The sequence below is a fragment of the Anopheles coluzzii genome, chromosome 3 (genome assembly GCF_943734685.1).
Source record: "Anopheles coluzzii chromosome 3, AcolN3, whole genome shotgun sequence".
In the NCBI taxonomy this organism is placed as follows: Eukaryota; Metazoa; Arthropoda; class Insecta; order Diptera; family Culicidae; genus Anopheles; species Anopheles coluzzii.
The window spans coordinates 58,578,641-58,604,442 of NC_064671.1; the positions used below are offsets into that span (position 1 = coordinate 58,578,641).

The 25,802-nt window shown below is 43.7% G+C and overlaps 1 protein-coding gene across 1 annotated transcript; it reads right to left on the reverse strand.

Annotated features, from left to right (window-relative positions):
- Positions 1 to 11,740: 11,740 nt before the first annotated feature.
- LOC125907325 (uncharacterized) lies at positions 11,741 to 12,718 on the reverse strand. Its single transcript, XM_049608944.1, has one exon. It carries the CDS (start codon positions 12,716 to 12,718, stop codon positions 11,741 to 11,743), a length of 978 nt encoding a protein of 325 aa, XP_049464901.1.
- Between the last annotated feature and the right edge of the window lie 13,084 nt (positions 12,719 to 25,802).

Genomic DNA, 25,802 nt, shown 5'->3' on the forward strand with positions numbered 1-25,802 from the left:
TACAGCGACAACGTCGCGCGCGACGAAAAATAGCTCTAAATTTGACTCTGTGTAGATCAAAGTAGCTCATTTGACTCAGTCAACCAACTTGTTTTATATTTGAAAACAAACAAAAATAGGTTAAAATGTGTTCAAATCTATTTTTTATGTTTGGCATTAATCTGGCTTGTAAAAAAACTAGATACTTCGATTATTTCGGATGAAGCAAAATTGTCGCGCGCGACGAGTAGCTCTGTTTGCAAAATTGAGCTACTTTTTGTCGCGCGCGAAGTCGTCGCGCGTGACGTTGTCGCTGTATGTCTATTTGGACGGTGACAGGTCAATTTAACAAGGCGAAAGGCCATGAGAGTGACAAAATGCTGACAAATTTTACAAAAAGTAACAAAATTTGACGTTCGCGAAAAAGCGTAAACAAACAACTATTTGGCGCAGTTGTGACCCATTGCTACGCTAAAAGTGTTAAAATGCATGTTTCTAATACGGACGTCACACGAATCGTAAACTTTGGCGTAAACTGGATTTCAGCCGTACAACCCTATAATTTTTTGACTGGAAGTTTACGCTCTCCCATACAAATCAAGCATAAACTTTTTGAGTTTACGCCTCGTGTGATGTCCGTATAATTGATTTATGTACCTAGTTAGTGCTTCTTAAACAAAATATCGATGATATTCAGATGTAGGAGCTTTTTGTCGCTCTTGTGTATGTTTTTGGTGCGGCCACGAGAAAAGCTCTTTTTTTGCAGTTGACAAGCAATTTTGACAAAGTTGAAATTTTTTCAACATTTTGTCACCTCCGTGGCCACGCCAGGACAGAAGGAATTGCTGCATTTTCATTACAGTCTGTTCCCGAATTACACGGTTGTCGACTTACGCCGATTCGAAGATACAGGCGGTCCCCGAGATACACGGTTAATGGGGACCGAAAACGGCCGCAAAATACCGCGTATCTCGAATTTCCGCGTAAGTCGAATCTCGTGGTTTCCAGCTAAAATATCACAAATTTTCGTGTAATTTTGCAAGTAAGGGGAGGTTATACAGGCGGTCCCCGAGATACACGGTTAATGGGGACTGAAAACGGCCGCAAAATACCGCGTATCTCGAATTTCCGCGTAAGTCGAATCTCGTCATTTCCATCTAAATTATCACAAATTTTCGTGTAATTTTGCAAGTAGGGGGCGGTTTTAGTCACTTTATGAATTATTTGATATTATTCTGACTGAATATAACAGTTTTAAACCTTTTGAAAAAGATTTTAACATTGGATCGAAACGGAAATTATTTGGCAATTTACAATTGATGTGTCAAATCAGTACAATTTGCTCAAAAAACTGTCAAATTTAGAAAACCGTGTATCTCCGAATCCGCGTATAAGAGGTACCGTGTATCTCGGGGACCGCCTGTAGTTACTTTATGAATTAGTCGATGTGATTTTTACAGAATATAACTGTTTTAAACCTTTTGAAATAGTTTTTAACATTCGATCAAAACGGAAATTATTTGGCAATTTAAAATTGATGTGTCAAATCAGTACAATTTGCTCAAAGAATTGTCATATTTAGAAAACCGCGTATCTCCGAATCCGCGTGTAAGAGGTACCGTGTATCTCGGGGACCGCCTGTACGCGGTTTTCTAAATTTGACAAATTAAATGTCAAATCAGTACAATTTGCTTCAAGTTTGTTATACATTGCATTTTTGCTAACAAATTGAAACCAATTAAAAGCCCGAAATATTACAATTTCCTACTCGAATCTTATCAAATAAATGCTGAAGTGTATAAAATAACTTAATTAAATAAAAAACTCAGAGTAATCAAAAGTATTTTAATGTTTTTGATTTAAAATAAAATCAAATTAAAATTGATTTAAAATTGAAATTTGATTTACGCGGATATTCGAGTTACGCGGATCCGTCGGGAACGCAGAAACCGCGTAACTCGGGAACTGACTGTAAATTGTTTTACTGACACCCTGTAAAACGAATAAGGCGGCGCTCTGGCACCAATCGTAAATTGTGGTCTATGTCAAGGTGGATTAAAAATATCAGGTGGTGGATTAGGGCCTTTGGGGGGTCGCCATAGTTGAGGGACTTTACGTCATTTTAAAACCGTTAACCATTGGTTTCTGCACACAAAGCTTAGCAAATAGACACACAGAAATGCACATAATAACAAAGAAATCTGTTCTGATTGATTTTATATTGATTTTACCGAAAAAAATGAGATATATTAACAAAAGATTTGATAGTTTGTTTATGCACGAAATTTAAAATCAAGTGAGTATGAGTTCTAATCTGACGTAAATTGTCCATGCGGCTCGTCGATAATGAGGAATCAATGTAAAAATTGAAAAAATAATGGTTTTCTTAATTTTTATCTCCAAAAATGTCGAAAACACAATTAATTATGGAATAAATTCACGGAATAAAACAAAATAACACACTTTAATCCATGTTCTAATGTTTAATAAGAACTTGCCAAGTCCAAAATATATTTTTAAAGAATATTTATTCGAAAAAAATGGGTAGATAAATTATATGAACAAATTTAATAAATGTAAACAAAGTTTGAATCCTGGGGACCTTACGTCAAGTGACGAATTGTCAAAATGCACTAGAGTCCACCACCTGATATTTTGAAATCCACCTTGGTCTATGTCGTGTTCATTTCCTGTGAGAGAGCCGCCTTCGATGTCATGTTCGATTGGTGCTAGAGCGCCGGGTAATTTGACACTGATTATGCTTTTTTCAGTGAAATGTGGATAAGGCAGCGGTCTAATGTTGTTGCTCGCAACATTCTTGCTCGGAAACATATCGCTGAGGTGGTCCAAAATGTTGCTTGCCACATTTCGCTTTGACATTGTTTAGCGTCCAAAATTAGCTAATTTACAGCTCAGAGTATATTTTTTATCATTTTCTTGTATAATAAAGTGTTGAAAAAATAAAATATTCACCAAAAAAGGATTATAAATGAAAAAATTCCAATATAAGCGGATGTCAACAAAACGCACCCTGCTGCTGTGTCATTTAATACGCCCGATTACCATGACCAAGGTAAGCAATGTTGCGCGCAACAAGATTAGACCGCTGCCTAACAGATATGCAGAAATGCAGTAATTTTTTTTTAATGAAAATTACTTAACACATAACATTGGCGGGGTAGTAATCGCTTGTTCGTTACTACTAAGGGCATCAAGATTAAATGTTGCTCTAAACTTAAAACAAAATGTTGTTCAAAGGACATCAAGACTAAATGTAATTTTACTATTCTTAAAGCAGTATGGTCCAATTTTTATATGAATTTGACATTTCTTGGACCATTATCCGTGCAAATCGATTCACCGGCAACTGTCTGGTCCTGAACTGCCTGGATAATTGACGTTCTGCTGTACAACTCTTTTCCCACATCATTGTTGGCATCGGTGATACAGTGGAGCGCCGTTTATCCGGGCTTCTCAGGACTAGACCTTGACCGGATATGCGAATAAGAGCTTTTCTACATACACCGAGACTGCTGCTGAGAGATGGCTTTGAGAGAATTGACAACCGGTTTCTCACGCCGGAGTGTGTAGAAGCTCTGAAAAGCGCCGAGATGAGGCTTTTAAAATGATGTTGAAAAAATCCATTTTAATCGCTAAAATGAAGTCAAAAAAGTTTCTTTTACTTTTTAATAATATTTCTACTATTATTAGATGGCACAAATGCAAACTATAATTGATAGTTCGCTATAAACTGCCAATTCAATTTTTTCTCAGCTCCATCGTTCTTTGCATGCCGAGGAGAATTCTCTTACCGAAAATGCTGTCAGTCGCTGTCAAAGCATGCTGTCATTTTTTTTTCTCCGCTGCTTTCTCGGTGTATGTAGAAACGCTCTAACACGGATAATGAGTCAAAGAATATATTTAAGCACAAATTCTTGATTTTTGTTTGAAATTTATCTTATGTCTTGATACAAGTTAGCAAATACAGTGAACCCTCTCTTATTTGAGAGGCGATGGGACTGTAGAATAAGAGGGGTTTTCAAATTACAGAGGTTGAAAGTGAATGAAAGGTCCATACAAGACAAGAAAGAGACAGAACATTTAGTATGCAGCCTTAACTGTTGCTATAGGAAACTGCAAACAGAATCGCTAATTTGAGCATACATCTTTCAATAACCATGGCAACACCATACTCAAATAAGAGGGACACACCCAAATAGCCAGCTCGTACTTTATAGCTGATTTAGGGCTGTTTAACGAAAAATCGTTCCTATGTCGTACTTTGTGGCTGATTAAGAGATAGACGGTACTTTGCGGAACTATGGAGCTTTTTAACAGGCATATGGTACTCTTTGGAACTTTGCGGCTGATTAGCACTATGCGTAGGGTTCATGATGGAACTTGAAGGCTTGTTAAGAAAGGGTACTGAACTTGGTGGAACTTTATAGCTTTTTAATGCATGACATCGGTACAAGGTGGCTTTTGTCAAAGTGTCAAAGACGGACGCCGGCAATAATCTCATTGCTGCTGCACAAGTTAGATTCGTTAATTGAAGAATGAATATTGAGTGAAGTGATTGTGAATTATCAGTAAATTGTGTAAAATTTTGTGTAATCATCAATACAAAGGATTTAAAAATATACATATGTGTTTAAACGCAACAAATCTTGTTGTTTATTTCATCGATGACGCTTGCTTGAAAATAAAACACAAAGAAAAATAATCCCTGGCATCGTGGCATAAGGAAGCTGCTTAGGCGCTGTTTGAAAGACCCGCATAGAACTTTGATGCTGTTTATCTACTGCAAAAGGCGAATTAGAGCAGCGATCTTTAGCGTGCCAAAATGAGCTGCTTAAGCAATTCTGGCTATTTGGGCAGATTTCAGAGGTTTTCCAAATTAGAGGAACAAAAATGTACTGGAAATAAAGGGACTGTGCAAAATGTTCAAATAAGAGAGGTTTTTCAAATTGGAGAGGTGTCAAATAAGAGAGGGTTCACTGTATATATTAACTTTATGTTTGACCATATAAATTTTGATATTTGAAATTTGCCATAAATGATTGTGTTTTTTTGTTATGACAACATACAGGCGTCCCCCGAGTTACGACCCCCTCGAGTTACGACGATTCGCAGATACGACGATTTTAATTTTGACAGTGAAAAGTTGTCAGTGACAAGAAATTGTTTTATTTTTTGAATTTCTGTGCTGATAACCGTTACACACACATTTTCAAGGATTCTATAACTACCCGATCTTCAATATTTGCATCGTGCAAACGACTTTTGCTGTAAAATTAATACATTATCAAACATTGTTGTAAATAAAAATCGCAATAGCATAGATTTCGTCTTTTCAACTTCGGTTATTGTTGTGGACAGAACCAGCATCGCGCGACATTGCCACTCTGGGTTGTTCGCTATAAGCGACAACCGTTGACGTTGGTAGCCATCAGCGATACAGGCGCGGCCATCGCGATCGTGTCGCAGGACACGAAGCCGGGACGACGACCCGAGAAAAACAAGAGTGTCACTTCAAGTCGGATGATCAAGCGGTTAGGTGCATGCGTGCGGTTGGGGAGGTGTTTTATATATGAACCAAGAGTTACATGTAAATCGTATGAATATTGTAATTGTATAAATATAGTGTTAAACTAAAGTGCACGGCGTAACCCGTTTATTTATTTCCCGTGCTTTATACGGAAAGAACATAAAAGTTATAAACTTAACATTGACAGATAGTCGACATACGACTTTTTCGACTTACGCCTTGCTTTGGGACATTTTTTCGGTCCCAAATACAGTCGTATCTCGGGGGACACCTGTACTCTGATAACCGTTTTTTCAAATATCTTCCTCGGAACGCAATGTGATCTTTGTATTGAACTGTCATTTCTCAACAGCACGGATAAACAGACAGCCCGATAAAAGGCACCAGGATAAAAGGCGCGCTACTGTAATTTTAAGTTTGGTTTCGTTTTCTGGAACTCGTGTTATTATAGTCTATGTTCCTAAAACAATATACAGTGGAGCGCCGTTTATCCGGGCTTCTCGGGACTTGACATTGCCCGGATAAGCGAATATCAAGGATAATGAGTCAAATGATATATTTTATCACCCTTTTCTGGTTGTGTTTTTTTTTAATTTATCTTAGTTTTTGATAAAAATAACTCAGTTTTTATTAACTTCATGTTTTTACAAAGAGAATATTTACAATTTGCCATTAATTATAGTGTTTTTTGTTATGACAATATGCTCTTATAACCGCTTTTTCAAATATCCTCCTCATAACGTAATATCACTTTTGTATTGAACTGTCATTTCTCAACAACATGGATAAACGGAAAACCGGATAAAAGGTACCCGGATAAACGGCGCTCCACTGTATAGCCAAAAACTGCTATTATACTTTTTAACAAATACAGTGGAGCGCCCCGGCATTCCGTTTATCCGGCATTCCGTTTATCCGTGCTGTTGACAAATTACAGTTCAATACAAAAGTGACATTGGGTTATGAGGAGGATATTTGAGAAAGCGGTTATAAGATCACATTGTCATAACAAAAACACTATAATTCATGGCAAATTTTAAATATTCTCTTTCGGAAACATGAAGTTAATGAAAACTGGGTTATTTTTATTATAAAATAAGAAAAATTTCCAAAAACTAACCAGGAATTGGTGATAAAATATATCATTTGACCCATTATCCGTGATATTCGCTTATCCGGGCGAAGTCAAGTCCCGAGAAGCCCGGATAAACGGCACTCCACTGTAAACGTATTGTTGAATAACCGTATTAATACACGATGCGCAATCTCAGACCATTGCGCATATATTCGTTTTATCAAAACATATGTCATTTCGCGTAGCCAACCCTGAGCTATAAACGTCATTTCCATACATTTTCAGATTGCGCCAAGATTGCGCATAAATTTTCAAGATTATATGTCCGAGATATATAAATATTTTTTGACAGATAAATATATCAAACCGATCCGTTTGACAGATAAATATATGCTCAATCTGAGATTGCGCATCGTCTATTGCTACGGTAATGGTTTACCATTTCACTCCACTGTAAACGTATTGTTGAATAACCGTATTAATACACGATGCGCAATCTCAGATTGCGCATATATTCGTTTTATCAAAACATAAGTCATTTCGCGTAGCCAATCCTGAGCTATAAACGTCATTTCCGTACATTTTCAGATTGCGCCAAGATTGCGCATAAATTTTCAAGATTATATGTCGGAGATATACATTTTTTTGACAGATAAATATATCAAATCGACCCGTTTGACAGATAAATATATGCGCAATCTGAGATTGCGCATCGTCTATTGCTACGGTAAAGTAAATTGCTAGGTTAAATAAAATCTCTCTCTGCGTTCTGAACTCTACCCCTAAAGTGTGCTGCGTTATTTTCATTGCAATTCTGCTAACAGGTTATTGGCCCAGGCGAAATAGCGGACTCCCAACGATTTATTGTGCAATGGTTGACGAACCGAAACTACCAAACATGGAAGTTTAAAATGCAAATGATCCTCGAACGCGATGAGCTATGGTGCACAATAAGTGGACAAAATCCATAGCCAATGACGCCTGCGAGGAGTCTAAAAGATTCGCGTCCTCGTGCGACAATCGGTTTGTGTGTTGATGATAATCAAGTGAGTTTAGTGCGAAACGCGGCAACATCAAAGGATGCGTAGACTGCGTTGAAAGAGTACCACGGGGCGGGGTCGGAGGTGTACCTGATAAAGCGGCTTACGCGCCTGGAATTAGCGGAAGGAGGCGACATGGAAAACCACCCACAGACGTTTTCCAATACCGTCCAGCAGATAGCAGATTTGGGAGAGCCACTACCGAAAAAATGGCAAGTAGCCATGTTATTGTGTTCTTTGCCGGAATCGTACGATCCTTTAACGACGGCATTAGAACAGGTTTCCACCAATAATCTCACATTAGAGTTGGTGAAGGGCCGGTCTGGTGGTACAATCGTCAACTCGTACGACTTAACATTATGCCCGTCATGGGTTTTTAGGGGCGCCACAAAAGTGGTCCCTAATTTTTTATGTCGCGAACGCGTTGGGTTTCGTGAGTAGGTAATACGGAACTTTATTTTACACTATAATATGAACGGTTGCGCACGTTCGTGCGAGAGGGTTTCACGTTGAGGAAGTTTCGAGCGCGGAGCGAAGGAAGAGGTCTGTTCGCTTTCGAGGTTGGGTCGCAAGAGAGAGAATGTGCTCGCTGACAGCAGGAAGTGTAGCGCTGGACACGCGGCGCACGTCGCTTTGACACATTCGTGTGCCTGGTGAGTGCGTTTCACGGAGATCCGTGTCCTTGTCCCTGGATGTCACGATCGCTCACGATTCTCACGCCAGATGGCGGTCTGGTCGCTACAGTACTCCCCTCCTAGAGCGGTGTCACCGGTAACGTAGAGGTATGATGACCTTCCGCTGAGACCTGGTGACGCCGGTCGATACCGTCTGGTCGTTGCGGCGTAGGATGGAGGGTGGTGGGGCGTCGACGGCGGCTCGGTCGGTTTGTCTCGATGTCGTCGGGTGCGATGGTGGTGCGGGTGTCGTCTGATTACGCACTGGTTGTTCGCGCGACGTCGGTTTGGAGGCTGCGGTGGCGTCTCTGCGGTCCGAATTTGCCTGGACGTCCGGTAACGGCAGAGTTTCCGAGTGGTCGGTTGTTGGCGGCAGCAGGTTTGTCGTTAGCCCTTCCCACGAGCACTGCGGGGCCGGGGTGGCTTCCTCTTCTGCGCCATACGCTGGTTTTAAGCGGTCGATCGAAACCAGCGTTGGCTGTCCACGTAGGAGTATCTGAAAAGACTTAGGATTGCGTGTAAGAACCTTATATGGACCGTGGTAAGGTGTAGTTAGTGCAGGTCGGACGGTGTCGTCGCGTATGAACACGTGAGTACACTTGTTCAGATCGGAATGCACGAACGGTGTGCGGTTGGTATGCCAAGCGGTGCTCTGTGGTCGAATGCTGCTCATCGTCTCCTCTAACGTTTTGGCGAAGTCGGATTGGTCGGCGAGGGCATTTTGCGGTTTCGCGATGAAGAATTCTGCCGGGATGGTCAACGTCGTTCCATACACAAGTTCGGCTGGCGAGGCGTTGATGTCATTTTTGAACGTGGTTCGTAGCCCAAGCAGTATTAGCGGTAGGTGTTCGCTCCATCTTGCGGTGTCTTTGCAGGTGATTGCTGCTTTAAGAGTGCGGTGCCACCTCTCGATTATTCCATTTGCCTGCGGGTGATAGGCTGTCGTACGGATGTGTTTCGTTCCTAGGGCTTTCGTCAACTCTTTGAACAAGGAGGATTCGAATTGTCTCCCTTGGTCCGTTGTTACGTGCGCCGGAACTCCGAATCGGGCGATCCAGTGGAATAGTAGTGCTGATACGACGGTAGATGCGGTGATATCCGAGATCGGTATTGCTTCTGGCCAGCGAGTAAATCGGTCGATTATCGTAAGGCAGTATCGGTTACCGTTACTGATGGGAAATGGTCCAATGATATCTACGTTGATATGGCTGAACCTCGCTGTTGTTGCAGGGTATGGTATCAAGGGGCTTTTGACGTGCCTTCCTACCTTAGCGCGCTGGCAGGCTAAGCAGTTCCGAGCGAAGTCCTGGGATTCCTTCCTTGCATTGAGCCACACGAAACGCTCTGTTATTAGTCTAGCTGTGGCGCGGGCTCCGGGATGACTGAGATCATGTACGGCGTGGAGAAGTTGTGTTCGAAACGATCGGGTGATGTACGGTCTGATGATACCTCCAGGGCAGTCGGCGTAGAGTGACTTGGGGCTTCCCGGTATTGGTGTCTTCTGCAGGAACAAGTCCGTCTGAATTTTCCCACTGAGAATGTCGGAAAGTTCAGGGTCGCGCTCTTGTTCTTCTGCTAATCGCTCATAATCGATGGTCGGTGTCGCGTGCACTGTCTCTATGCGGGAGAGCAGATCGGCTGTAACGTTGTCTTTTCCGGCGATGTGACGGATGTCGGTGGAAAACTGGCCAATGAAGTCTAACTGCCGGGCTCGTCGAGGTGAGGCATTGTCGTGCGTTTGTCGGAAGGCGAAGGTTAGAGGCTTGTGGTCTGTATAAATACAGAATTCCCGACCCTCTAGCTGGTATCGGAAGTGTCGTATGGCGAGATAGATGGCGGTAAGTTCTCGGTCATAGGTCGAGTACTTTTGCTGTGCCTTTTCGAGGCGTTTCGAGAAGAAGCCTAGTGGTTGCAGGTCTTCGTTGGTGCGTTGGTGAAGTACGGCTCCGGCTGCGAAATCTGAAGCGTCGGTCCATAGAGAAAGTTCGGCGTTCTTCACGGGATGTGCCAATAACGTTGCACGTTTCAGTTGCTCTTTGCATTGGGCGAATGCTTCGGAAGCTTCTAGCGACCAGGTTAATGGCGTTCTGTCCTTCTTTTTGTTACCTGGAGTCATCTCGAGAAGTATACCTTGCGTTTCCAGGGCGTGCGGCAGAAAACGTCGGTAGTAGTTTATCATGGCGAGGAACTTCTTCAACTCCATAATCGTCGTTGGCTGTGGCAGCTCGCTGATGGCTTGGACTCGATCGGGGAGAGGACGAATACCAGAAGCGTTGACCAGATGGCCCAGAAAGGAAATCTCGTTCCGGTAGAACTCGCACTTGGCTGGATTGATGGCTAGTTGGTGCTTCTCCAATCGTTCGAAAAGTTGGCGTAAGTGTTCGTGGTGTTCTGCCTCGGACGTTGATGCTACGATCATATCGTCGATATACGGAAAAACAAACTCGAGCCCTCGTAGTACATCATGGATAAGGCGTTGGAATGTCTGCGCTGCGTTCCTCAATCCGAAAGGCATGGTAGTGAACTCGTAAAGTCCAAAGGGTGTCGTGATGGCTGTCTTCGCTATATCATCCGGATGAATTGGTATCTGGTGGTATGCTTTGTGCAAATCGACCTTGGAAAATATGATCTTGCCTTGCAAATGCATCGTGAAGTCCTGTAAAAACGGTAGTGGATAACGGTCGGGTACGGTTTTTGCATTTAGGGCGCGGTAATCACCACAAGGGCGCCAGGTGCCGTCGGCCTTTTTTGTCATATGTAGCGGGCTGGCCCAGCTGCTATTCGAGGGGCGGCACACTCCGAGCTGGACGAGTGATTCGAACTCTTTGCGGGCAGCTGCGTACTTTTCGGGTGGTAATCGGCGAGGTCTTGCGAATGTTGGTTGCCCCGTCGTTTCGATTCGGTGTGTCACTTCGGACTGCAGTAAGGTGCCAGGAGTGGATAGTGCAGTTAACCCGGGAAATTCCTTTAGGAGAGTGGCGATCGGTGAGGTGGAATCACATACTTTTACGGTTGGTTCCGACGGGTTTTGGCTCGGCACTCCGGTAGAACGTACGTTCGTTAAGGCGTCGACAAGACATTTTTTGCGCAAGTCCACGAGTAGATGGAAATGTTGGAGAAAATCGGCTCCAATAATCGCTGTCCCCACGTCTGCGATGATGAAGTTCCAAAGGAAAGATCGGCGAAGTCCCAAATCGAGAGTATAGAGCGACTCTCCGTAAACCTGGATTGGTGTAGAATTAGCGGCGAACAGCTTCATGGTGGAGGGTTTACTCGGGACGGAACTGTGTTGTCGAGGGATTACTGAAACGTCTGCACCGGTATCGATTAAGAATTTGATGTTAGTTTTTGGATCGGTTATTACGAGACGATAGCTATGGGTCGAAAGTACGTGTATCTGTTGAGGTTGGCCTCTGGTTAAGCGTCAATCGGAAGCAGTGGCTGAGTTACTACCCTGCCGTCGGTTGTTGAAAGAGCAGGGGGCACGACAGTTCCGCGCTGCTTGCCCGTACTGCGTGTGGTAATAGCAGTGTCCGCTGGGTGTTACCGCATCCTGGTTCGGTTGACGTTGCCGGGTACGTGAGCGTGGTCGCGCGCGTTCTCGTTCGTTGAGCCTGCTCAGTACGGCGTCCAAGCGCTGACCTAATTCCGTTACTTGCCGAGAAAGACGTTCGAAGTCCTCGTTGCGTACTTCGTGGATGGTTTGGTACGGGCCCGTTCGGTGGTATAACGCGAACGAATCCATAACAGAGTCTGCTACTTTAGCTCGATCGTTGGTATCCGTGTTAGTGGCAATAACGGCGGACTGGACGTATGGCGGGAGACGGCCGATCCACAAATCTACCAGCATAGAGTCCGTCATTGCTCCATTTGCGGCGCGGCGCATCTCCGCTAATAGCTGCGATGGTTTTCGGTCCCCGAGGTTCATTTCGGCAAGCAGACGATGCAAGCGGCTTCGTTGCGACTCTTCAAAGTGCTCAATTATTGCACGCTTTGCTACCTCGTAACGGTCCGTAGCGTACTGTCGAATGTTCTCCAACAGGGGGCGAAGCTCAGGAAGGACACGAAGCGGTATACGCGTTCTAAGAATGTTAAAACGGCGAATATGTTGGTTCGTGGTGATATTCCACGCATCGAACCAGTTTTCCAATGCGAAGAAAAAGGTTTGAATGTCAGTGGTGTCCATCTCCGGTGGTTTCAGCTGCATGGCATTCAAAGTGTCAATCTGCGATTCGGGCGGCATAAACATGGCGTCGCAGGCGGACGGCCCTGGTACGCGCGGGGTATTCGGAACGGGCGGTGTTGGTACGTGAGGCGATTTGGATCCACTCGCGGCTGGATCGGCACTCGGGGTTACGCCATCGGGAGTCGATACGTCGCGGACCGGCGGACTGTACAACATCCTTACGACTAAGGTTAGTTAAAAAAGGGTGGATCTTACCTTAGTGGCGGGGGCGCAAGCAAGTCCAGCTGAGGTTGGCTAGGTCGATCCTTCGGCGACGAAAAATCCGCACACGCGGTCGATCGTGTTAGGATTAGTCGCTCGTTGGCTGCGTTCGTCGATGACGCCGGTGGTGTGAGAAACGAGGGGCGATGATCTTCGGTGGCGTTCGGTCGGTGGTGTCGGCGAGAAGAGAACGATGGCTGCGTGCGCTGACGACGTCTTCGGTGCACGGTCGAAAAAAATGACGAACGTAGCTCGAGCAAAATTCTGACGCAATTCGCTCGGTGTCGGCCTGCGCACATTCACCCACACACACACACACACGGTGCACACACAAAACCGCGTGGGTCTGGAGCGCGCTCGGCGGTACGTGTGAGGTTATGATCGGCGGGTGCGCAAACACGTACGGGTACCAAAATGCTCGGCGGGTGTGCGACACGGCGCGGGGTGTGTCAGCAAAATGTTCGGCGATCGCTCAGCACCGAGAGGAAACTTTTCCGCTAGAATCGGTCGCTCCGTCGGGTAAAAATGTTCCAGAACCGTGTTCTTCACTGTCGGCCACCTTCGGTGTCGATTTGCACTCACGTGGGTTCGGGGTTTGTGCACGGGGGTTTTTTCGCTGGCTGCGCTTGCGTGGTGCCTCCTTCGTGGTCGGCCGCTCCTCGATGATGGGGGGGAACGTTGTCGTCGGACCGGACCGTGGAACAATGGAAACACGTTTTTTCCGGCTGGACACGATGTTCGTCAGGTTACCACTCACTCACTCGCGCACGCGATCACGTCGGGGTCACCAGTTTTAGGGGCGCCACAAAAGTGGTCCCTAATTTTTTATGTCGCGAACGCGTTGGGTTTCGTGAGTAGGTAATACGGAACTTTATTTTACACTATAATATGAACGGTTGCGCACGTTCGTGCGAGAGGGTTTCACGTTGAGGAAGTTTCGAGCGCGGAGCGAAGGAAGAGGTCTGTTCGCTTTCGAGGTTGGGTCGCAAGAGAGAGAATGTGCTCGCTGACAGCAGGAAGTGTAGCGCTGGACACGCGGCGCACGTCGCTTTGACACATTCGTGTGCCTGGTGAGTGCGTTTCACGGAGATCCGTGTCCTTGTCCCTGGATGTCACGATCGCTCACGATTCTCACGCCAGATGGCGGTCTGGTCGCTACAGGTTCAAGCCTCGAATATACCGTGCCCCCATACGTAGGACTGACTATCCTGCTATTGTAACAATAAGTCACTGAAAGCCACGCTCACTTCACTAGTGGGTACAGGGCAGGCCTTGACCGACAGCGGTTGTTGTGTCAAAGAAGAAGAAGAGTTGGTAAAGAGCAAATTACTTGCTGAAGGAGAGAAGCGACGTGAACGCGCGTCCCAACGGGACAAAAGTAGAAAGTTTGGAGCAAAATAATTGTTTGTCTCCCTCTATCCTCTATGCCGCGCTTGCTTACACTCATGCGCGAGCGCTCGAGTATACTACGGACGTCACACGAAGCGTAAACTTTGGCGTAAACTGGATTTCAGCCATACAACCCTGAAATCTTTTGACAGGAAGTTTACGCTCTCCCATACAAATCAAGCGTAAACTTTTTGAGTTTACGCCTCGTGTGACGTCCGTATACCACGCAAACAATGAGACCCCAAATTTTGAGTGATTCAGGCCTAGGGGTATGAGGAAGCTTGAGGAAGCAAGGAGAAACGCGCTGCGATGAGAGTTCGCATTCTGTTTTACACGCGCGCTTCACTAACACCAATACAAATACTGTGCTTTGACGAGCCGTCTGTGAATGTGTGTGTCTTCTTTCAGCGAGCTCAACAACTTGGAGCTGCTCGTCACATAGTGTTGTCTCGCTTACACTACAGCATCGAACCATCGCTCCGTATGTCCCCTCTCCTACGCGTACAAAACCACCAGTACAGCACCACCACGCTTTGCCGGAGATGGTTGTGCGTGTTTTGTTCTAAGTCCCGCGCGCAGTGTTTGTGCGTTGGTGCGCATTTCGTTCAAAGTCTCGTGCGTCGGTGTGTTTTGGTAAAGTGTGAAGTGAATAAACAGTGTGCACAGACGCACATGCAGTGCGTGGATCGACAGGTAAGAATTTGCTGAACAGAGGCAACGCAGATTGTCGACAAGTTTCCCGCAGCCTGGCTCGACCCGGTACTTTGCAGTATGACGCCATTCGTGAGTATGATAGATTCTGAATGTGTTGTGAAAGTGTACTTTATGTTTCAATAAAGTGTTTAATGAAATAAAAAATGACCATGTTTGTGTTTGTTGTTAGAATAAGTGCGTATTTGCGATCGTGTCTATGCATGAAAGAAAACGAGAAACGAAAGAAACAAATATCTTTGGATGTGTTGGTAGCATGATTGGAAAGAACACAAACACGTTGAGAACTGCAGAGCGCACCGTGCGTTACGGGTGGGGAGGGGGAGGGCTCGCGCGAGGTTGTAACTCATTCTTCCAAGAGTAACTGCTAACGGAGGGCGGTACTCAAATCACTCAAAAAATACACTCATTTTGCCGGACGGGGATGGCTTGGATGACAAACAGTGCAGCGCCAAGAAACTGGTACGTCGATAGTGGTGCATCGCGACTCATGACGAGCGATAGAACTTTCTTTGAAAGAATGGAGAGTTGCAGTAAAATGCACGTAACACTAGCCGATGGTGGGAAAGCTAAAATCGAAGGCGTTGGTTCCGGTGTAGTGAACTTGTCATCATGTAGTGCCGTTCCTGAGACTAGACGGGATGTATTTGCACTTTAATATAAACTCACTTTATTTGCCACTTTACTTATACTTAACAGCGTGGTTGGCTTAACACGAATTTGCGAATTTATTTTTGCGCGGCGGACTGGACTGCGTGATTTTAACTGATACAACTCATCTCTAACTCCGCGCGAGCTTCCTTTTATATGAAATGATCACATTGCGCTTATGGGCATATTTAGCTTATCCGCTACGTTATGCATGATTACAATTAATTATCCTGCTCTATCTCCTGCATTATGCGTACGTGACTTTTTGCGTACATTAGGTAATATCGTCCTTCCATGTGTAATATCCTACTGCGCAATGGGATGAACTCTATTAAATTTTCCCTATTTAACTAGTTGGTTTGGATTAGAACATATTGCACTTTTATGTCTAATATTGGTGTGCATCTTAATAGAGTAATTTATATTCTGATAATGTTAAATCTAAAATTTTATACTAGTAAAAATTATTTCTTTTGAATGTGTTGGTGAATACGATCACGCCACTTTTCATGCTACAATGGAGTGCCGATTATTCGGGCTCTTCGGGACTCGACCTCGCACTGATAGTCGAATTACACAGATAATGAGTCAAAGTATTTTTTTTATAACAAAAAAATATCCAGGTTTGTTTTTGAAATTGATATTATGTTTTGGTAACACCTAGCCAGTTTTATAAACTTCGTGTTTTTTCCGATGAGAATATTTGAAATGTTCCATGAATAATAGCGCATTTTGTTCTGATAAAATGCTTTGGTAACCGTTATTTCAAATATCCCCTTCAGTACGCAATGTCATATATGTAATGAACCGTCATTTTTCAACAGTACGGAAAAACGGACAACCGGATAAAAGGTACCCGAATAAACAGCGCTCCACTGTATTTTATTAGCTGTTTCATTCTAGCCTTAGTTAGAAGTGTGTGGTTTGTGTCTACGATGTAATGAATTTACTTACTTACTTATCCGGCGCTACAACCGCTTTGCAGTCTTGGTCTTCAAAATATCAAATAGCTACAAAAATAAATTAACCTATCGGAAATAATCACAACATTGCAACCATATAGACAAACTGCAGAAATTCGCTGAGTCTCAGAAGTTCCTGGAACAAAAACCAACAATGTATTCCCAAACGACAACGCGTACCATTCAGGCAGAACACGCAGGGCAGAAAGGCTGCCGAAAATGTACGGTGAGGTTGAACGAAAGAATTTTTTGTATTTTGATGCATTTTTCAATTCAAATTGATGACTTTTTCAGAGATACGTATCAATTTTCATCATCATCAATATAGTCTGTTGAATGCCTTTTAACATCTTTAAAACTGTATATGGTAGAGGCCACAACGAGCTGTTGGCCGTTCCTGAAACATGGATTCAAGGAACAAGCAAAGGGAAAAATTACCTTACGTGACCAAACGTCCGGCGAGCCGATAATTTAAACGCGCTTTTACTAGATGATTTAAGCATGCCTTCTAATTCATGGGAGAGAATAATGTGCAAAATAAAACGTACAGAACTTAATACAATTGCACAAGCTAATCGCATTATACAGGATATGTGTTTGGTTTCATCAACGGATTGTAGTGTTGTGCACGAAGAGAAGACAAGACAACAGATTTCAATAAATGTTAGTTGAGAAACAGCCAAAAGAAGAGAGTAACGAGGCTCGAATGAAGACAATTCAATAGAATTTGAATATTGAATATTAATAGAATTTGAAGAGGAAGAGCAATATTTGGAAAAGGATGAAACTAGCAGTGAAGTTGACCAACTTTAACTACACGATTTGGAACCAGCACATCTCAGTACGAATGATCGCTTGAATAGGTAAGAAAATACATTGTTTATAGTATTATTAAAATTAAATATTCTTGCAGACAAAACAGTGATTATCACACCTGCACTTTCTCCTAGTATTGATGTACGATGAAAGAAAGCGCAATGTCTACAGTTTTGGCGAAATTAGATATTCTTCTAGATAAAACAGTTATTCCGGTATCCATGCGTCGCAAGAGAAATGACATAGAATTTAAAGTGATCAGTAGTGTTGTGGGAACGCAGCCTCAGCAGCGCCAGCTGCTCGACGTCGACATTCGCCTGTCGACTATTGAAGCACGATTGTGTTGAGTGCCTGAGTGTTCCCGTATTGGCGAACAAGGACCGGAGCCGCACGAGAGTTGATACCGAGCGCTCAAGGGCAACGGACGGTTGCACACCCACACACACCAGTATTCGCGTATCGTCCTATGTGTTATTTAATGTGTTTCCTATTAAGTCTTAAATAAAGTGTAAGAACCACAACAGTTGGCGACGAGGATTTTAAAGTTTGTGACGATTTTTTATTGGAAGTGAATTTCGCGTAGTGCAAAGCAATTCCACAGACAAGGAAACGCCGCAGGATGAGCCAAGAATAGATGAACGTCGATTATTGCAAGGTTGGCAAAACGTGATGGCCCCGGTTACAGTGCACGCACCGCAGATACAGGTCAACGTTCCCAAGTGCCACTAACTTAGTTCGTACAGCAAAATGGTTCGGTCCCACCATTTTCTGCATCGTCAGTACAGAATGTTCCGTAAAGTGATAATTTTGCAACGGCACAAATTTTGCAACTAATGCAACAGCAGATGGCGCAATAGCAGCAAATTTTGTTGCAATTAATGCAGCAAACGAAAGCGCCTATCGAACAAACGCCCCATGAGGAAGGAATCGAGTATTTGGATTCCTTATGCGGTCGCATTAAAAAATTCAGGTATGACGAAGAAAACGGTTCAACTTTCGCTGCATGGTACACGAGATACGAGGATCTTTTCCTTAAAGACGCTGCACGCTTGAAAGACGAGGCAAAAGTGTGTTTATTGATGAGAAAGTTGGGAACCTCTGAACACGACCGTTATACCAGCTACATATTGCCAAAGCATCCGCGTGATTACGGTTTGCAGGAAACAGTTGCTAAATTGATCAGCTTAGTTGGCACGAAAGAATCCTTGCTTCATCGACGATACAAGTGTTTGAAGCTAACCAAACTTCGCACCGAGGATTTTATCACTTTCGCGTGTCGGGTCAATCGTGGCATCGTCGATTTTGAGCTGGGAAGGCTAACGGAAGAGCAGTTAAAGTGTTTAGTGTTCGTTTGCGGTATAAAGGGCGAAGAAGACATCGAGTTTCGTACACGTCTTTTACAACGCATCGAGGAGAACCAGGATGTAACCCTTGACCAACTTTCTGCAGAGTGTCAGCGTATGACGAATTTGCGTCAGGATAGTGCGATGAATGAACGTGACCGTAGTGAACAAGTATTTTCCGTTCAACGTAACGCAAATCGGAATCAGCGCACCAACACAGGCCCGTCTCATTACACCAACGAACAGCGTACAGGTAAAGCTAGTCGACCATGCTGGTTATGTGGATCCCTGCATTGGACTCGCGAGTGCACTTACAAGACGCACACATGCACACAATGCGGATCGGTCGGCCATCGCGAAGGTTTCTGTAAGCAGCAACGTACCAAGAAGCAGCCCCATCGAAAGAAGACTTTTCGTAAACGAGCAAATATGCAAAGTGTCATCGTGAATGTAAACAGCCTACATCATCGGAGGAAATTTTTATTGTGTTCGGTCAACGGTTCACAAATTCGGCTCCAACTGGATACAGCATCGGACATCACCGTGATTAGTCGTCGGCTTTGGAAACGCATCGGTAGCCCGCAATTATTCCCATCATCTGTAATCGCAAAATCGGCATCTGGTGACAAACTCGAAATGGATGGCGAATTTCGAGCAACGGTTGGAATCAACGGGCAGGAGAAGCAAGCTGTAATTTTCGTGACAACAGGAGATTTGACCTTGCTGGGAATCGACCTTGCTGAAGCTTTCTCCTTATGGTCTGTGCCTATAGACCAGCTGTGTAACAATGTTACCAGCACAGCTACTACTCTGGAGGGAATCGTTCGAAAATTTCCCGGCCTGTTTAATGGGTTTTTGTAACCCGATGGGTTTTTGTGCGAAAGCTGAGGTTACACTACACCTGAAGCCGAATTGCAGTCCAGTTTTCTGCGCAAAACGTCACGTAGCTTATGCCATGCGCGATGCAGTGGACGCCGAACTTGATAAACTGGAGCGGCTCAACATCATCACACCAGTCCAGCATTCCGAGTGGGCAGCACCGATTGTAGTGGTACTCAAGTCGAATGGACAACTAAGAATATGCGGAGACTATTCGACGGGACTCAACGCATCATTCCACCCCCATGACTATCCACTGCCACTGCCACAGGACATCTACACCAAACTAGGTAACTCGACAATTTTTAGCCAAATTGACTTATCTGATGCTTTCATACAGGTCCCCATTGCCGAGCAAAGTCGCCGATTGCTCACCATAAACACGCATAAAGGGTTGTACCTGTACAATCGCCTGCCACCAGGGATTAAAGTAGCACCAGGCGCATTTCAGCAGCTTATGGACCAAATGCTTGCTGGAATGGAACGTGTCGCGAGTTACATTGACGACGTTATCGTTGGTGGGCGAACACAACGGGAACACGACGATGTACTAAACGAAACCCTGTGACGCATTCAGGAGTATGGTTTCACCATCCGCCCGGAAAAAAATGTTCGTTCAACAAACGCCAAGTTCGCTACCTTGGTCACATCCTCGATAACCACGGCATTCGTCCAGACCCAGCCAAAATAACTGCGATAAAGGATCTTTCAGCGCCAACCGACGTTAGTGGTGTACGTTCCTTTCTTGGCGCCGTTAACTATTATGGAAGATTCATCCCGAACATGCACAAGCTACGATACCCGTTGGACAATCTACTGAAAGAAGGTAGTTCGTTTAAGTGGTCCCCTGAATGCCAAAAAGCCTTCGAGCAGTTCAAAAGTATCCTTTCATCGGAACTGCTCCTGACGCACTACGATACAAGGCGTGAGATCGTTGTATCCGCGGACGCGTCATCCGTCGGATTAGGCGCAACAATCGGTCACAAGTTCCCCGATGGAACTTTTAAAGTTGCGCAGCATGCGTCCCGTGCACTTACAAAGGCAGAGAAAAACTACAGCCAGATAGATCGGGAAGGCTTGGCAATTATCTTCGCTGTGACGAAATTCCATAACTTTATATTTGGACGGCATTTTACTCTATAAACGGACCACAAGCCACTTTTGAGAATTTTCTGCAGAAAGAAAGGCATCCCCGTTTACACCGCCAATCGCTTGCAGAGATTTGCGCTCACCTTACAGCTGTACGATTTCGACATCAATTACGTATCGACCGACAATTTTGGGAACGCCGACATCCTTTCGCGACTGATTCGAAATCACGAAAAGTTAGAGGAGGACTACGTGATTGCTAGCATCGGCCTAGTGGAGGACATACGATCAGTCGTCGTTAACTCATTGAGTTCAGTTGTATTAAATGCAACGGATGTCGCAACGGCTACTAAATCCGATCCGATTATGAGCAAAGTCATACAGTTTGTACGGCAAGACTGGCCACGTAACAGTACGTACAGCGGTGAGCTGGCATGCTTCTACGCTAGGAAGGAAGATTTATCAGAGATGGGAGGCTGTCTCTTATTCGGGGAGAGAGTCATCATACCAAAGGCTCTCCGGTAACGATGCCTGCGTCAACTACATCACGGCCATCCAGGTATACAAAGGATGAAGTCGATCGCACGAGGCTACGTGTACTGGCCGAAGATAGACACTGATATCGCTGAACTTGTAGCATCTTGTAACGCTTGTGCATCCGCAGCGAAATCACCCCCACACGCTAGCCCGGTACCATGGCCTGAGATAACTGCACCGTGGTAACGTATCCACATCGATTATGCTGGCCCCATCGACGGTTTCTCCTACTTAATCGTAGTCGATGCTTTCTCTAAATGGCCAGAGGTAATAAGGCCTGCCAGCACAACTTCCAAATCGACCATACGAATCCTTAAAACCATGTTTGCGCGATACGGTATGCCAGTATCCTTGTTAGCGATAATGGTCGCCAATTCATCAGTTCCGAATTTGAGGATTTTTGTATTTGTAACGGCATAGAGCAGCTCACATCCGCCCCGTTCCACCCTCAGTCTAACGGGCAAGCGGAACGCTTCGTGGATACATTCAAGCGCGCCATAACCAAAATCACGAGCGATGGAACTGCAATAGAAGATGCACTTGACACGTTTTTACAAACATATCGCGCCACGCCAAATCCTCAAGTGCCAAATAACGAAGCGCCAGCGACAGTAATGTTCGGACGACAAATTCGCACTTGTTTAGAGCTTATACGCCCTGTGCCTAAACCGCAAGAAACCAATAACGATGAGCAACGACGCAATTTCGTCCCAAATGATCTAGTCTTCGCAAAGATTTACTCGCAAAACGGATGGAAATGGAAGCCAGGAAGAATATTGCGGAAATGCGGCAATGTAATGTACCGTGTTATGACTGAGGACCATAAGATTATACGAAGCCATATCAACCAACTACGTCGTCGGGTCCCTTCTAACCAGCAAACCAGTAAGCTAGATCAACACCTTTTGCCGCTACATATTCTCTTGGATGAGTGGAACCTTACGCCTCCGTCGTCGTCACCTGATTCATTGTCATCATCGTCCTCATCGTCTTCATCGCCATCGTCGTTGTCGCCACCGTCCGATTCAGCTCCGTGTAACCTATCACCGTCGTCCGCTGAATCATCATCTTACAGGACCGTGTCCCTATCATCAGCATCACCACCTCCTGAACGTGATTGCATCCCTGAAGAGTCGCATCGAGGAGCACAGCCGGTATCACCACCACGCCGCTCTTTTAGAGATAGAAAAGCACCGCGTTGGTTCGACCCGTACCTGTTGTATTAAAAGAAGGGAGATTTTGTGGGAACGCAGCCTCAGCAGCGCCAGCTGCTCGACGTCGACATTCGCCTGTCGACTATTGAAGCACGATCGTGTTGAGTGCCTGAGTGTTCCCGTATTGGCGAACAAGGACCGGAGCCGCATGAGAGTTGATACCGAGCGCTCAAGGGCAACGGACGGATACACACCCACACACACACCAGTATTCGCGTATCGTCCTATGTGTTATTTAATGTGTTTCCTATTAAGTCTTAAATAAAGTGTAAGAACCACAACAAGTAGCATAGAAGAGCTGTCAAATTTAGAATCCAACTTGGCCCAACCAGATTATTTCAATTAAGTTTTGCCTCGGTTGGACCATAACATATGGGAAATCAACCCCGAAAAAAGAATGATAGAAATTTTGGACATATTTTTTTCAAAAAAACAAAAAAAAAATACACTCTGTAGTTGGACCGGCATAGGTAAGGGAAAAGAAAAAGTTCTTATGATGACTTCATAAGACTTCATGGCAACACAGAAAGGCTGTGGTCACGGATAAAGATTTGGCTCGTTTTTTATAGAAATGTTCGAAATTAAACAAAACGAACTTATTCGAAGGGATTGCGAAAAAATACACAGCACAAGTTTGAATCAGTGTGAATTGGTTGTGTCGTTGTATAACGATAAACTATGTGAATTTATTATTGCAATGTATGAATCAAAGGAATAAAAACATTAAGATCGAGTGTCCTGGTTTGTACTACAACTTACTTGCATTTGATATCGTGAAAATTGAATGTAGTTTGCGCCCCTGACAAAGTTGATAATTTCCCAGCATAAATATTTAAAGCAGATGATTTGAAAGGGAATTCAAAATAATCCCATTGCTTCAGGACTTCTCTGCCATAAAAGCTATGTAAAGGGGAAGAATTAGAATCTATTTTAATGAACCGGACAATTTTTTCTGGTTCGACAATACCCAACCATCGCGATCGATGTCTTACATTTTGAAATCTATGCTATTAGTGTTTTGTGTTTCTCCTTTGTACTGATAAAATTTTCTAGTTCCGATAATCTGTTTATAATTTGTCCATGCTCTTGTTGTCGACTACATAGTAGGTTTTTCAGAATTTGTAACAAATTTTCAAACGGGTAAGTTGACAGAGTTATTAACGGTCCGAAAAAAACACTTCATAGTACACATGTAAAATATTGTGCACATTACTTGTGAGAAATTTTTCTCCATAAACATTACTGAACTGGACAAGGAATACTTTTAACATTTCGTTTGTAACATGCCAATTATTTTTATACACGTTTGTTGTTGGCATTGTAATAGAGCAAAACAGTAGAAAGAAGAGGTTAAATACATAATCCGGTAAAACATCTTTAAGCACTACTATTACAAACGTGTCCATTACACCCTGTAGCGCTGTCTACTGCATGGGCCAATGTCGACTCCAATTGACGTTTACTAAGTCAACCACGAGGCGCGCGAAAGGGAACGATCGAAGACGACGGCGTCCATCGCGAATTGTATAGGGTAACTGTACGCGTGCGAACAAACGGCGTCCACGGGCCTGCCCACGCTCGAATGCAGAGCCGATGGCATACGATTCTATCTTCACCATTAACATGAGAGAGACAGAGCTTATACCACGAACGTACCCGAAAGGTATGCATGCTTCACTCATCAGGATCTAAAGGCAAGGACAAGGCAAAAGAGACACAGAAAAAATTCCTCACGGCTACAGATGTCCTTTTGATGCGTTGTCTATGCGTCTCGCTCGGTATCACAGCGGCTTACGGCAGGTAAGCAGTACAAATGCTGCTACCTGATACGCACACATGTTTATCGAACACAACTATTCGGTTCGGCTCGGTAAACTTCACGAGGATGCCGGAGCAAAAGGGCGCAGACTTTTTGATGATTTTGTATGACTTCGGCTGTTTTGGACTACGCATGTAGGCGCTCGCTACCAGTTTTCGGCAGTGTACCTATTTTCGGCAGGGTAGCTAAGAATGTGAAATTCTGCACAAATGTGGTAAAAAAATTCACAAAACACAATTTTGTAGTGAAAGTGTAATTATTGGATATTCATATACGAAGTTTCACACCATTTCATTACGTATTTTTCAAAATATCAAATAAATTGTGCTTTTTTCCGGCAGCTTTGCTGTCAGCCAATGGTTCGGCAGGTTTTGTGATTAAGAGAATCAGAACAGTAAAACAATGAAAAAGTGGTGTATATTAAAGATTTTATGCTTATTTAATTTATTCTAACATGTTCGGAATTTTAAAATCACGATAAACAAGTTATTTTTCATTTTAAATGCTGCCCAAAATAGGTACACAGTAAATGTTCATTTTTGACAGCTCAATGTTGTGGGCTCCTGCCGAAACTCGGAACAATAACACACCTTGGATTTGGCTGAATATTTCTTTAAAAATTGATCAGAACACTACAATGCGTATATTGACACATAATATGACCTTTCTTGTACCAAATATCACCAATTTTACGACAAACAATGCACTAACTTAAAAGAAAAATTAATATTTGTAAGCCAATTCGCACCGTACGCTATAACCATCAAACTGTCAATGGCTGCTCTGTTTAAACGTCGCATCAAAATGGCTGTCAAAACGGGCCACAATAAGCAACATAAAATTATTAATTAAAGTGCTTTTTAACATCAGTATTAGGAAAGTAAGAGTGTAAAGTTGCTTTAAACATTTTTTTTGTACATATTTACATAGATAATAACATTTTCTGACCCGTATTCGCGCTGCCGAAAATAGGAACACAGCCTGCCGAAAATAGGAACAAACTGCCGAAAATAGGAGCAAAAGCAATGTTTGCATTTTTACGAATATTTATGAAAAAGGGCTTTGAACCGGCAAATAAAAAATAGTGTAACATATTATGATAGTTTATCAACCAGAATAACATCACTTGCATGAAAAATAATAAAAAATGTTTATTTGTGAGCAGTTTTTGTGAAACTGCTGCACTAGCGTGCCGAAAACTGGTACAGTTACCCTATTATAAATAGAGGCGAGAGATGTGCTCTCGTCCTTTTTTCCTGCTACCGCGAATAAAGACACGTTCTTTATAGTTCGTTAAACACAAGTTTTATAAAACGTGTCTGATTTATTTTATGCGATTAGGAAAGAAGTTGCATTTGCAACAACTACTATTCCGGCATAATGCAAGAATGAACTAAATTATGTTGCTTTCCAACATTTTAGTACGTTCAGACCTCTAAATGGTCTGTGTATTTCTGATGGAAGTTTTATGAGTTGCAACAATTCAGAAATTTCAATGACGGCAGAAGCTGATCATTTTGCATGCAATCCTAGTTTACCATCCCTCCAACCTAGAAGCAATCTTCGTTACACTCCCAAATCTATCAGGTGTAACCTATCTGATACAGTTATGTCTCGTATATCATATTC